Below are 13,408 nucleotides of genomic sequence, written 5' to 3'. Positions count from 1 at the left end.
ACACAAACTGTCTTTGTAACCTTGTTATATATATTTTTTATGTTTTTATTAGCATATTAAGAAATCACTTTGAATGAAGTTATGGACATTCTCCTGTTACGTTTTTGTCTAACGATAAAAGGATTTAGAAAAACAGACCCATTTGTTTGAAATGATGAATCTGTATGGAACGGCTTGGGTGAAATGTTTGGTCTACGCCCTTGCTCTCCAGTCTCCGTAACGGCAACGACATTTAGTTACAGCGTCGCTCATTCATCTTGGACGACATTAGATCATACTTAATCGGATCGTGACCCAAATATGACAGCCCCTGGCCGGAAGGCGATGACTGACACCCTACATCTCTCTCACTCTCTCTCTCTCTCTTTCTATCCTGAATTTGTTTCTCTTGGAAACGGAAAGGTTCATGAACTGGTGGGCAATACCCTCCCTCCAACCCACCCCTTCGTTTCCGTCCTACTATTATGTCCCCCTAATGCCCTGACCTTCTGTCATCTCAGTGGCATATTTTTGGTCACTTTGAGGTCTATATTAGTCTTGTGTGTCACGTACATGATATCCCAGAGAGCCCAGCTGGTGACGTCAGTATCGACAGTTTCCTTATTTATCTATTTTTTTTTAAAGAATGGGGTGAAAGGTTAGTGGAAAGTCAAGGGCACATAAAGAGAGTCGAGTAGCTCTTCGGTATTCTAACAAAAGAAAGTTTTTATCGGTAGTGGCGTCAGTAGAGTTACGAAGACGTTTGGATAGAGGAGATGCAACAAGAAAAAACAATCAACAAATTTGTTTTAAAGGCTCGAGTCAGTTAATTTTTTTTTTATTGATTTTTGTGTCGTCAGGTAAAAGAAATAATTGTCCAAAATTTCAGCTTGATCCGAGATTGGGTATCGGAGAAATAACGTGTACAAACATTTGGTCAGACACACAGACAGACACACAGAGTGAGTTGATATAAACAAGGTTTGTAAAAAAAAAAAGTAGGAATAAATCCAAACTCGTAAGATATGTACCATATGTTAAATAGGGCCTAGTTATTTTATATTTACCATTGTTCCACTGGATTTAAACTATTTTGTAAAAAATCCCCCAAACGAGGCTGGATCTTTTCATTTACATTCGCTCTTTGTTACTGAAGACTTTTCCAGTGAAGAATTCTGGGATTTGCCGGGGAAACCCAAAGTGGCGAGAGCAAACATGGCGACATAAAGCAATGATTAACACTTGATTCAGAACGTAGCGGGAGGAGGGGAGGGGTGGGGGCTCATTAAGGAATGAGAAACGCTGGGGCAATCGATTGGAAGATTTTCTTTTTGGCTTCGAGGATGTTAGATCAGGCATGGGCAATATTTAGGCCCGGGGTGCGGTCTATAAATTATCCATGACCTACTCGTGGGAATGAGGCGTACACTTGGTCGAAGGGCTACATTTGTCTAGCTATTACAGTTACTGTCAAGGATACTTTAATATAATAATAAAAAGAAAAGTAAATTTCCCCTTTCAGACCTTGTGATTTCTGGAGCAGATGATGTAAAGTCATCTGTGTCTGTGACCCACGGTTAACGAGAGTGTCATGTGGCCAGCACAGAGACCAATTTTCCCCAACTCATGTCAGGTTAGAGGCGCCCTAAAGATTCCTAAAATAAAAATCCAAGTTTTCACCAGGATTTGAACCCGGGACATAGCGCTTTACCACTCAGCCACCGCGCGTCCTCTCCAATATAATAGGCCAACTTTAAACAAAAAAAAAAAGCTTACGTGCTATAAATAGTTCCATATTCATTATTCCTGCTCCTTATTTCTCTTTACATTTTTTTGTTAGGATTTCTTTGAGTGGAGATTCTCATTCGTTACGGAAAAAAAACTAGAAATATTTCACATTTCGGTGTATCCGGTGTACAAAATACAGGATGTGTTGATAAGCTAGGCTTTCTAATGAACTTTTCTAGGCTCTAAGTTCTAAGCTCTAAGCTGTAAGTTCTAAGCTCTAAGTTCTAAGCTCTAAGCTGTAAGTTCTAAGTTCTAAGCTCTAAGCTACCTTTTGCAGCGCTACTAATCCCACTAAACCTATATAATTTATTGCCAATATTATACCCGATAAGCGTCGCCGGAAAATGAAGTAGGCTGTGAAAAATTTTTTTAGTGTCACTTTCACTCCCGTAATCCATCTTTTTCTTGACCTTCCTCTTTGTAGTTGTATTTGAGATAGTCAATTGTATAAGTCCGTAGTTTTTTTTTGCAGACTTTAAAAAAAAAGATACTCTTACTGTCTTGTATTAAAAATCTTTTCTAAAGATATAGATCTACTTATTTCATGTAGCCAACCCGGGTAAGCCTTGTTATCTTATCTTATAAAATACAGAAGTTACTTCAGAAAAGATGTTTATGTTCTACCAGTGTTCCTATGTCAATCTAGTCGTGCATGTTAACCAATGACCTAAATTCTGCCAAGTCATTGATTTCCCTGTCTGACTCAGGCAACCCATTCCATGCTCTAATAACATGTACTAATTATTTATAATCAACCTATTTTTAGATTATTTCGCCTCCCCCCCCCCTTTTTTCTAGTATGTTGGCCGATTTGGCGGGGTGGGCGTCAATCCCCCCCCCCCATAAATTTTTGAGTGGGGGGGGGCGGTCCAATTTATTAGTAGAAATTACAGCTTGTTAACAGAATCAATTAAATATCTATATGATTAAAACTTGTTATTGGTATTTTAACCGATCTTTATATTATGTCGTTCCCCTGTTGGCCGATTGGGGGGGGGGGGGGGGGAAGCGACTACATCTACTGCCCTTCCCACCTAAACCCTATATATATGCTTTATGTGCGTTCATGCTTAAGGTTAGGGTTTACTCGGCGTTAGGGTTAGGGTTAGAAAAAATCCCCCCCCCCATTCAAAAGTTCTGGATCCGCTAGTGCCCCTAGCTTTGTATTTGTGATGATACCTCTTCTGTTCCAGACATTTTTAGACTGTCTGCCATAGGATGCACTGGTCTTGGTGATATTAGGTTTTGTTTTTGTATTGGAAGATTATGGTTCAGTGTTTTATGTGTAATTGATACTTTATTTTTAAGTTTTGTTTTTTATGTTGAGTGATTTTGCGTGAGCGTGTAGATCAGAGTGTTAATTATGTCTATGTTAATTGCAAATTCACGACATAGGCCTAGAAAACCCCACTAGTAACTAGAATTATAACAGATCTAAATCTATTTAAAATAGAAAAAGTGCCAAAGAAGTACTATCATACATAAGATTTCATTATTTAACTTTGGTTGCCAACATCTGTTTGTCCTATCTTTATGCCATATTTTTTGTTATGTTGATATATTTCTGTATAGTGCATTGTATTATTTGTTTTTCCATAATTTCAGGGAAGTTATGACTGTACCTTCCGCGACGCCATTTACAGAAGAGCTCTCTAGGAGTTACTTTCGTGATATTATTTCTGGGATTGAATACCGTAAGTACTGTATTAGTTAACCATCATTATTTTTAGATGAAGACGGGGATTTTTTTAATCTCGGGATTTTATGGACACCCAAATCTAATGAGTAGGCCTGCTACTTAACATTGATTGAGGAAAGTAAAGGCAGTTGGTCATTGTGCTGGCCACATGACACCCTGCTCGCTAACCGTTGACCAAATAAACAGATGACCTTTAACTTTAACATCATGTCATCATCTTTGTCATAAATGGCAAGGCCTGAAAGGGGGCATTTTACATTACTTTACTTACTTCTTACACCCATTGATTATTGGTCAAAATAGTAAGAAACAGACTATCCGTTCAGTGGCTTCTCAACTTTGCATTCTATGTATTGTCTCCCCTGAGCGATCCAAAAGTCTAGAGATAAATACACGAATACTGATTTGTTACTTTTTAGGCCAGAATAAAAATTGAAAATAGAATTTTAGTAGGCCTAGATAGTCTAGGTTCTAGATCCATGATAAAAGAGAAAATCGATATATATTTTAAAAAATAATAATTGGAAATAATGCTATATCTTAATACAAGTGTAAATTGTTTACAACAGTGATGCTCAACCTTATTCGGTCGGCGGGCCATTTTAATTTCCAACATTCGTTTCGCGGGCCACATCAACAAAACGGGGGAAAAAAACAGGAAATAAACAATAAACCATTTTTTATTAGAAACCAGTGAATCTAGTACTTAATTTATTCATGAAAGTTTATCCTTAACCAGCTTTTAAATATCCGGCTGCATAGATGAGATGCCGAGTTGTAGCCCTGAATCTACAATTCTATATGTTTGTCCGTGAGACGATTATGTAATATGTGTTTCGCCCGATTCATCACTGAAAAGGTTTGTTCTCAATATGCTCCACTAATGATTATTGTGATCATCATTAACGCTTTTTTTCGGAGATTTAGAAAAAGTTTCTGCAAGCAACATGGAGTAGAAATCCAGTATCTGAATCATATGAAATTTGCCAAGCAGGAATGTTTAACTTTGTTAGTCAGTCAGTTTTAGTTGCAGCTCTGTCTGGGCACATGACTCATTGGCCGCAGATTGATTTTTCGAAACGACGAACTTTGTGCAATCAGAATATGATCATCATCACATGGGTCCAGACTGAACAGCTTGTTGGTGAATAACTCAATGAAGCCACAAAGGCTTGAATCCTTTTGAGTCGACAACTTTTCTAATAACTCTTGCTGTCAACCATACTTTGTTGCACAATCAGTAGTTACTCCCACTAATTTCTCCGAAGCAAGAGAAAGGTCCTCTGTGATGGTTGAAACTTCTTTGGCAGTACTTTGCTAGTGGTGGCCCCATGCATGTTCCTCATTGCTACCTAACTTCTCTGATTTCTAAACTGTTTTTTTTTTTACCATGAATAAATACCGAGATTTTGACCGCTATCAGATATGTCGGTAGACTCGTCAGTGGCAATAGAAAACATTTCGAAATCTGGTTTGTCTGTTATATTTGAATGAAGATATCAGCCCATATCTTTCTCTCGCCTTGTATTGTCAAGAGAAAGATTGACGTCTTTTCAGAATACAGTTCTTCCATCATTGCTAGCAAACACTTTTGTATGCATTCGCCGTCGGAAAATGGTTCTTTATGGTCAATATTCTCATCAATCCTCCTTTCTAGGTAAAATCTAGCAATCGCGTTTTAATCCAAACATGACGCCTTATTAATTTATGTATTTGATTTCACAAAGCTGTTCATGTCCTTTAAAAGAGCCACTCTATCTTTATGAAACAAAAAATATGGTGGATTATTATCGGTACCAATCCATTTACTCTTAAGTAGAGAAAGCTACATCTTTTTTCAAACTTTTTTTTTATCATAAAGGATTTTCTACACTTTCTTTGGATAACGTTTCGGTGGGCCGGATGGAGCCACGTCATCCGGCCCGCGGGCCGTATTTTGGGCATCACTGGTTTACAAAATGTAAATTCGTGTAGATGGAACAATACATAGAGATATATTATATACTATAACATTTAGTAGGCCTACTCTTAAAATTTTTTTCATACAATGACCAAAGCATTTTTTTTCTAAGAGTGTGACATACTTTGAAGAAATGGATAAATGATGGTATTATTGCTTTGAAATATTCATTATTATTAAAGTTAAAGTAAATTTAACTCAAATGCCTTTAATTAAAAGCCAATAAAAATGTATTTATTTTTTACAGTACATTACCAGAAAATTATTCATAGAGATATAAAGCCTTCAAATTTATTGCTTGGAGACGATGATCATATAAAGGTAGGAACTTTTTGTTTTCATAAGTGACAATTTTACAATCAGAAACATATAACAAATTTGGTAAAAGATAGAATAACCAGCAAAATAATAATGACATTTCTAATACCAAGTGTAGGTAATAATATGCCATATTGATGATATTCTGTTTCAATTTTAGGTATCCTTAACTATGTATTTATTTCTAATTACACAGATTGCTGACTTTGGTGTTAGCAATGAATTCAGTGGTGGAGATGCTTTTTTAACAAACACAGCTGGAACACCTGCGTTCATGGCCCCTGAAACTCTTCAAGACGATGCCCAAAACTTTCAAGGAAAGGTACACTGATTTTTTTTGGTTTTTGTTCATCCAATAGTTCTCTTTTGTTTTGAGTAAAATCTCAGTGACAATTTGCCCGCTCTTGTCTTCACATAGCTTTCTCTGTCTTTTCTTCTTTTTGCTGTTACTGAGGCAAGTTTTTGTGAGCCCTGAGGACCTTGTGAAATAACCATAAAGTTTTAGTTTGCGTTTTTTTTTTACACTAGTGAGCAGGTCAATTATTGTTCCGATTGCCTTTTTAAAAGCATAATATATTATATCCTACCTGTCTTTTAATATTTTTATTAATGGAACTAATTCACTCTTCTAGGCTTTGGATATCTGGGCTATGGGTGTAACTCTGTATTGCTTCACATTTGGTAAAGTGCCTTTTGAAGAAGAATATGTCTTAGGTCTACACAAAAAGATTCTGAAAGACTCAGTGCAATTTCCTGAAAAGTAAGTAGACAGTAATATTATCTTTTTTATTTTTTTTTTCTTCAAAATTTTCAACGTTTATAGATCAAACAATATTAGATTTGGTTAATGAAATAATATTTTAATTGTTGGTAATTTATATTCCAGGCCAGAAATAGACTATTATACTATCTATTTTATTTGTTTCTTAAAATTTCAAAATTAATTAATAAAACAATATTACATTTGGTTTATGATATAATATTTTAGTTATTGGTAATATATATTACAGGCCGGAAGTAAGTGAAGAATTAAAAGACTTGATACTTCAGATGCTGGATAAAAATCCCACAACAAGAATAACTCTGTCAGAAATAAAGGTAACCTAATTGTTGGTATTTGTAGAATAAAAAATTTTCTAGTTTTTCTTTTCGTTTATCAGTTGGATTATCAAAACTAATTTCTATGGATTGTAAGGTTTTAAATAATAACACATTTAATGAAACAATTAAAATATTTGGAAGCTTAATAGTGTTTCTTTTACTTTCAAAGTAATGCTAATGCTTAAGGACTAAGAAGTAATAGACACTACCTTTCAGTCAGAGAAAAAATTTAGTGAAGCTATCCGATTATTTCTTCAGTCACATAGAGTTGTTTCAAGAATTAAAAAATGTATATAATTTTAATTACAAACTAATTGAATACATAATTCAAAGTCAAAATATCTTTTTGTGGCTCTCTAGGAACATGACTGGGTCACATGTCATGGACAGTTCCCCATGCCATCAGAAGAAGCAAACTGTGAATTGGTTACTTTGACTGAAGAGGACTTGGCCAATGTTGTAAAACATGTCCCAAAAATTGAGACTTTGGTAGGTGCATAAACATTCATTATCTCTTATAATCTAATTATAATGTGTGAAAGTTGTTTAGATTACTTGTAAAAAATAAATGATCTGTGAATTACTTTTATTAGGTCATTAATAATTTTTTTTTTAAGCTAATCTAGGAAAAAGAGGTCAAAATATTTTAAACAAAGCCATGTAAAAATTGTAATTCCCCTATTATTTGTTGATTAATGATAAATTATTTTTGATGCTGCACTTTTTTTCTGAGAAAAATCATTTATTCATGATTAAATATATTTTTAGATCATGGTCAAGAAAATCTTAAAACAGAGATCTTTTAGAAATCCATACATTGGCACCAAGCTGAGTGCAAATGTCAAGGAGGAATTTAAAAGAACAGGTCGTTCCAATTCAGCACCAGAGTCTTTCAACCATGTTGTAAAAAGGTATGGTATAAGTAGAACCATTGGTGGAAGGGGGGGGGGGGGGGGGGTGAGGGGGTTCAGTCTTCTCCTACATAAAAAAAAAAAAATTACATGCTGATCTGTTTTCCAACCAGGCAGTCACTGGGCTCTGTTGAAAATGTAAATCTATAAGAATTCAAGCAAAAGCTGTAGAAAGCATCACATTTCAGAGGATTGAGGTTCAGTGTAGCCAAGTTTTTTTTACTTAATTAACCCCCCTCCAATAAAAAAACTAAAGCAAAACTGCAGTCACCAAATTCCAAATAAACGAAAAACTTTTGGGGCACTGGGGTAGCTACCCTAGCTTGAAATTTGAGGAAGAAGTAGCCTACCTACTGTTACATCATTAACTAAATAACCTTTTCTAGCTTATTTTCATCACTGTTTTGGTTTAAGTAGTTTGCTTTTGTTTTGTATTTTCAAACAGACTAGAGTTCACATCAGTTTAACATTCGAAACGTGAATTTCAACTATATGACTTGATTCTTGTCCTAGCTACAAAATTTTTGATAAAGATTTTGGTATTTGTTTACGTGACTAGAAGCGCTAAATCAGGTTTCTCTTATATTTTAAGAATATGCAGAAAAAAATGCAGATTACAAATATGTAATTTGATTTCCTCTGAGATAAATAGTTTTTAAAATATAAATTTTTAAGTTTTATTTCTTATTACCATATATGGAAATACGCCATTTTGGTTTTAAGGCTTAATACTAGACTATCTCCCTTGAATTACTTGCCAACATTTTTCTGTTGCTGTTTTGTCTTTCTTTCTAGCAGCTATTAGATCTAATATAAAAATTTATTTAAAATGATAGCATAAGAACAAAAAACTCTCTTAAAAAAGTTATTGAAAAATGAAGAAACAACTTCATCAATATTTTATTAACATTTTTTTTAGACCTTCATTTCAGTAAATACACTTAAAAATGCATAAGTTGACAGCATAAGAACAGAAATCTCTTTTTAAAAAGTTATTGAAAAAAGAATAAACATATTTTAAAAACAACATGGTGGTCAGTAAAGGTATTATACACAGGAAGGAAGAATATTATAAAAATAAATAAATAACAATTCTCAACAGTATAAGTAGAGGTAGTTCAAAGTAGAGAATGGGAGAGAATGTAGAAGCAGTTCAAGGGAGAGAATGTAGAAGCAGTTCAAGGGAGAGAATGTAGAAGTAGCTCAAAAAAAAATTTCTGATGATAGAGTCGCTTTTCTGCTGATTAGGACAGTACCAAGTAAAAAAAAATATACAACAATAGTATCAGATATTATGTAAAATATGAAGCTTTTTACAAAGCTTATATCAATTGACTCTACTTGTTTGTCTGTCTGATAAAAAGTTTGTACACGTTATTACTATTGACATTTTATTTTTTGAATGTTGTGAATATTTTACTTAAAACAAACAATTGTAAAACAAATATTCACAAAGGTTATAAAGTTTATAATAATAATTGTTGTTATTTATCATTATAATTTTTTAATTAGAGATTTTTTTAGTTCAATTTTAATTCATTTTCTGTTATTTTTGTTTTGTTTTTTTTTAACAGAAAAGTTTCTTCGGATGCCAATATTGATGTCCCTCTGATGGAAGACAGTTGATAAGTCCTGTAAAACAGTCAGCACAACTGGAATTAACACTAACATAATCAAGGCCTTCGGAGTTCTATGCTAGTTTCTCTCATCTCATTCCAGTAGCAGATGGTTCTACAAGAATATGTATATCTATATTTTATCTAAAGTGAACACAAAGAGTTACAGTATTTTCTTCAAATTATATTGTACATAGGATTTTAAATATTAATATTTGTCAACATTATTGTATTTTTATCTCATCATTGATTACACCTAGAACTGTGACTGTGCATGGACACTGAGACCTTTGTAGGCTACAGATCAACTTTAATAATCAGACCAAGCTAGTGGTATAAGTTTTTCACTTCATCCTCCATGAAAAGTGGCATAAGGGCAAAACCCACTACAGCAGCCCTCATTGAAATAGAGTTTGATGATGATGATGATGAGTGGTAGAGGGACAGTTGCAGTGATGTCATAAACCTTATTGTTAATATTTATCACATATGCCTATTACCAATATAGAATATCATCTATACTGGCCTATGGTATTCACACAGTGATTAAAAAGTGCATGCTCACCATAGCTACGAGGCAAGTGAGTGATAAAACACCTTATGACTGGCATAGAAAAAGTAGCTGGCAGTAGATGGCCCCGGTAAGAAAAAAGTTGGAGAGCTCTCAAAAAGGCTTTGGGACAAACATTTGACACTCATAGAAAAGCCTTTATTGAAGACAGGTGCAGAAGATGGAAAGAAAACTTTAAATAGACCGCCAGTATGAAATGTGTGAAAATTTGCAGGTCACAACTGGGTTTGCGTAGTCATGTAAAACACTGCACTCATCCTTAATCTTCGGAATCAAAGTCATTGCCATTATCAATGGAGATCTTAGGCTTAAAAAGGAATTTTCTTATACACTATGACTTATCTTACCACATTGACTTCAATGACTTATTTTTTTTACTACAATGACTATAAGGACTTTTAACTCACTGAAATCATACAGCCTGTACATTTCCATATATTTTTCTATATCTAAATTAAAATGCACCTGCTCTATGCACCCTAAGAATATATGTTTATATATTTCTATTCACAAATTTTTTGTTTGTTTTTTTACTGAATAGCTAGTGAGTACTGATAAATATAAATATATATTCAAAAATGAAAAAAAAATCTTTCATGAACTCAATAATTGACAAAAATAGGTACTAAATGTAATAGTCATCCAGGCCTAAAGTTGGTTACTCAAACAAATTTTAACTTGTTAAAAAAAGTTATCTTTTAAAATTTTAGTACATTTCTAATCGGTCATCAGCCAGAATGGTAATTATCCCACTTACCCTAAGCAATACAATTTAAAGTCACTGGAGAGCAGATGTGCTGACATAAAATAATCCTGCCCATATATAAACTCTATGCTATGACACTTAATCATTTATACATTTCTAATCCTTCTATACAATGTCTTGGATTTGTTAAGAAGCCTAAAAGGCAATTGTTATCTTTCAGTAGAATTAGGTATTATATAAGGTTTCTTTTTAAATTATCTTAAGTAATTATATAAATAAGGTTGTGCCTCTCTGATATTGTATATCATAGTAAGATACTTGTATGTTGTGACATGGCCTAATGTGTGCCTATGTGCCAAATAATCACTAATCACTTTTATGTTGAACTCATAATAATTAGGGAAAAAATCAAATTTTTATCAGATTGTGATTCTCTGCTTTTAATTCTATCATTCATTAAATGCTTTGTAGGCCTACTTTTTTTCCCCCGATTTTTTTTTTTTTGGTCTATTCTATGCATTAGAATTATCAGCATCAAACCTTATTTTTTTTTAACATTTTAAAAAAAATTTACTTCAAATACTTTTTGCAATTACTTTATTTTTTTATTTTTAATTTTGATTCCATTGTAAAATGTATGAATCCAAATAATGAGTTTTAAAGAATGTATAAATGTTAAATAAGAAAGTTATACTTGTGTTGTATGTTACTGTTACACTTTTTATCATGACATCTCCACATAAAACCCTATATTCTACATAACCTTTTTACAACCAATGCATAATAATAGAGCTCTGCCTAGGGTGAGTCACAGTGAGTGTTAGCATAGAAGTCCTATAGTTGTATATATATGATAAATATCTATCTATTCTAATGGACAAAAAGAGTGAGCCTAAATGGGTAATAAATACATAGCATATATTAGAAACCTTCAAGTGGTTGATTATGTGCTGGCCACATATTACCACCTTAAAGTGTAGACAGTCATAAACTGTTGGCTATAGAGGTCTATTCTCATCCACTATTCCTTATTTTTCTTTAGATAATGAAAGGAAACTACATATACTTGGCTAGAAATAATCATCTTTGTAGTAACCAGCTTGGTCATTGCAATGGAACCTCTGTTAAGTCTTACATAATGTTTACTGTGCATCAACAAATACTTAATTTAAAAAAAAAATGAAGTTATAAATATTTTCATCCTTAGAAATATAAAGCAAGAAGCAGCTGCCAGAAAACCTCATAACAAAATAAGAAACTGAACAACCTTGTTTTAGGGTCACAGAGTTCTGCCTAGTTATATTTAAATCTTAACAAAATGTTATAAGAAGAAGAGCATTATGAAATGTATAAGCAGAAATTCAAAGACTTAAAATTATTTTCTTTTTGTAACTCAGCCAAAGGATGTTTTAAGCTGTAAATTTTTTAACAGTGCTCCTTATAGTATTTACATTGATCTGTTTGAACATGATCCAATCAAGCTTTAACAAAAATGTATGAAAACAAACATATTTCATCCTGTTCTTGTAATAATGATTTTGCTTAAAATATGCAACATTTTCGTGTTAATTAGATTTTTTCTTTTTTTGACATAATAATTTTTTTCTAGAAAAGAAAATATGAACACTAGAACCCAAACATTCTTTAGGGCAAAATGGATTATTTCTTAGACAGCTTACTTAGTAACAGGCAGAACTAAAATATTGTTATTGCCCTGATTCTCATTATTAGTGATATTATTCTTCTTTTTTGCATTTATTTACTTGTAATATCAACATGTAAAATGGAAATCAATATGACCTGATAGTAGTTTTTTTAACCTTGGACTCTAAGTAAATTCGTTATCATTCTTTTTACACACTACTGTAACTTATTAAAAAATGTTAATGTTGATTAATACTAACAAATAACATTGGCCCAAAGCTATACAACAATTTTATATGAATCATATGTACACCCTATCTCCCTTACAGTAATTTCTTCTCAGCTCTGTACGAAAAGCCACTTTCTGTAACATGTTAAGTAACTTTTTCAAAATTTTACTGAGTGTATCTTTTATAGCATCTCTGAGAAAAGTTTTGGTCAAAGATCCAGTGGATACCGCCCAACTCTTAATTATGCGTACCACACTGTTGTCAATATTATCCTTGGGTTAAAATAGATTTGTACTTGGATGTATCTAATCCTCATTGCTGAAGGAAGGACTGACAACTTTATATTCAGATTTATAAAAGGTCAACATCTTAGTTGCTTCCCTGTACTATGAGATGGTTGTAGGATAGTTCATATTAAAATGTATTTAAAGATAAAAAAAAAACTGTAGTGTTATATTATTTTGGATAAAATAATTAGTGAATTTTTATTCAAGATTTCATTTTATAAACTCTGTGTAACAAATGTCCTATTTATACATGTTTATGTTTAGTACATACATTTTTATTTTTAATTTTGTGTATAGCCTTTTTTTACTTCTTCTTTGCCCATGGCCTTTCAGATGTCTCCTCCCCCTTGGTCCTTTCAAACTAAGTGAAGATAACTCTATGTATATTTTACATACCCGTGTACACACTTTTGTACACAAGTAATTAAAAAAAAATGAAATTGTGCTTAAAGAGTTGTGTTCCCTTACTTTTTATAATGTATTCATTGATTTCAGTGTTGTTGGAAAGGAAAATGTCAAAAGTGATGGAAGACAAACTTCAGTTATCTTCTCTTGATCTGCACTTTTGTATGGCACAATTTTCATGCTATAAGACAGC

At 32.9% G+C, this 13,408-nt stretch overlaps 1 protein-coding gene across 13 annotated transcripts in view; it reads left to right on the top strand.

Moving 5' to 3' along the window:
* LOC106057138 (calcium/calmodulin-dependent protein kinase kinase 1-like) overlaps positions 1 to 13,261 on the top strand; it is a 216,956-nt gene extending 203,695 nt beyond the window's left edge. For all 13 annotated transcript variants that reach the window (XM_056006979.1, XM_056006976.1, XM_056006983.1 and 10 more), the window contains 8 exons: positions 3,373 to 3,461; positions 5,674 to 5,747; positions 5,941 to 6,066; positions 6,377 to 6,504; positions 6,755 to 6,842; positions 7,206 to 7,334; positions 7,614 to 7,756; positions 9,331 to 13,261. In XM_056006979.1, the coding sequence (XP_055862954.1) occupies positions 3,373 to 3,461; positions 5,674 to 5,747; positions 5,941 to 6,066; positions 6,377 to 6,504; positions 6,755 to 6,842; positions 7,206 to 7,334; positions 7,614 to 7,756; positions 9,331 to 9,382 (829 nt within the window). In that variant the 3' untranslated portion in view covers positions 9,383 to 13,261. The remainder of the gene's footprint in view (positions 1 to 3,372; positions 3,462 to 5,673; positions 5,748 to 5,940; positions 6,067 to 6,376; positions 6,505 to 6,754; positions 6,843 to 7,205; positions 7,335 to 7,613; positions 7,757 to 9,330) is intronic.
* Positions 13,262 to 13,408: the final 147 nt, after the last annotated feature.

This window comes from Biomphalaria glabrata, chromosome 12 (genome assembly GCF_947242115.1).
Source record: "Biomphalaria glabrata chromosome 12, xgBioGlab47.1, whole genome shotgun sequence".
In the NCBI taxonomy this organism is placed as follows: Eukaryota; Metazoa; Mollusca; class Gastropoda; family Planorbidae; genus Biomphalaria; species Biomphalaria glabrata.
The sequence above is the reverse complement of the archived record's forward strand: the minus strand, read 5'-3'. Positions and strand labels throughout refer to the sequence as shown.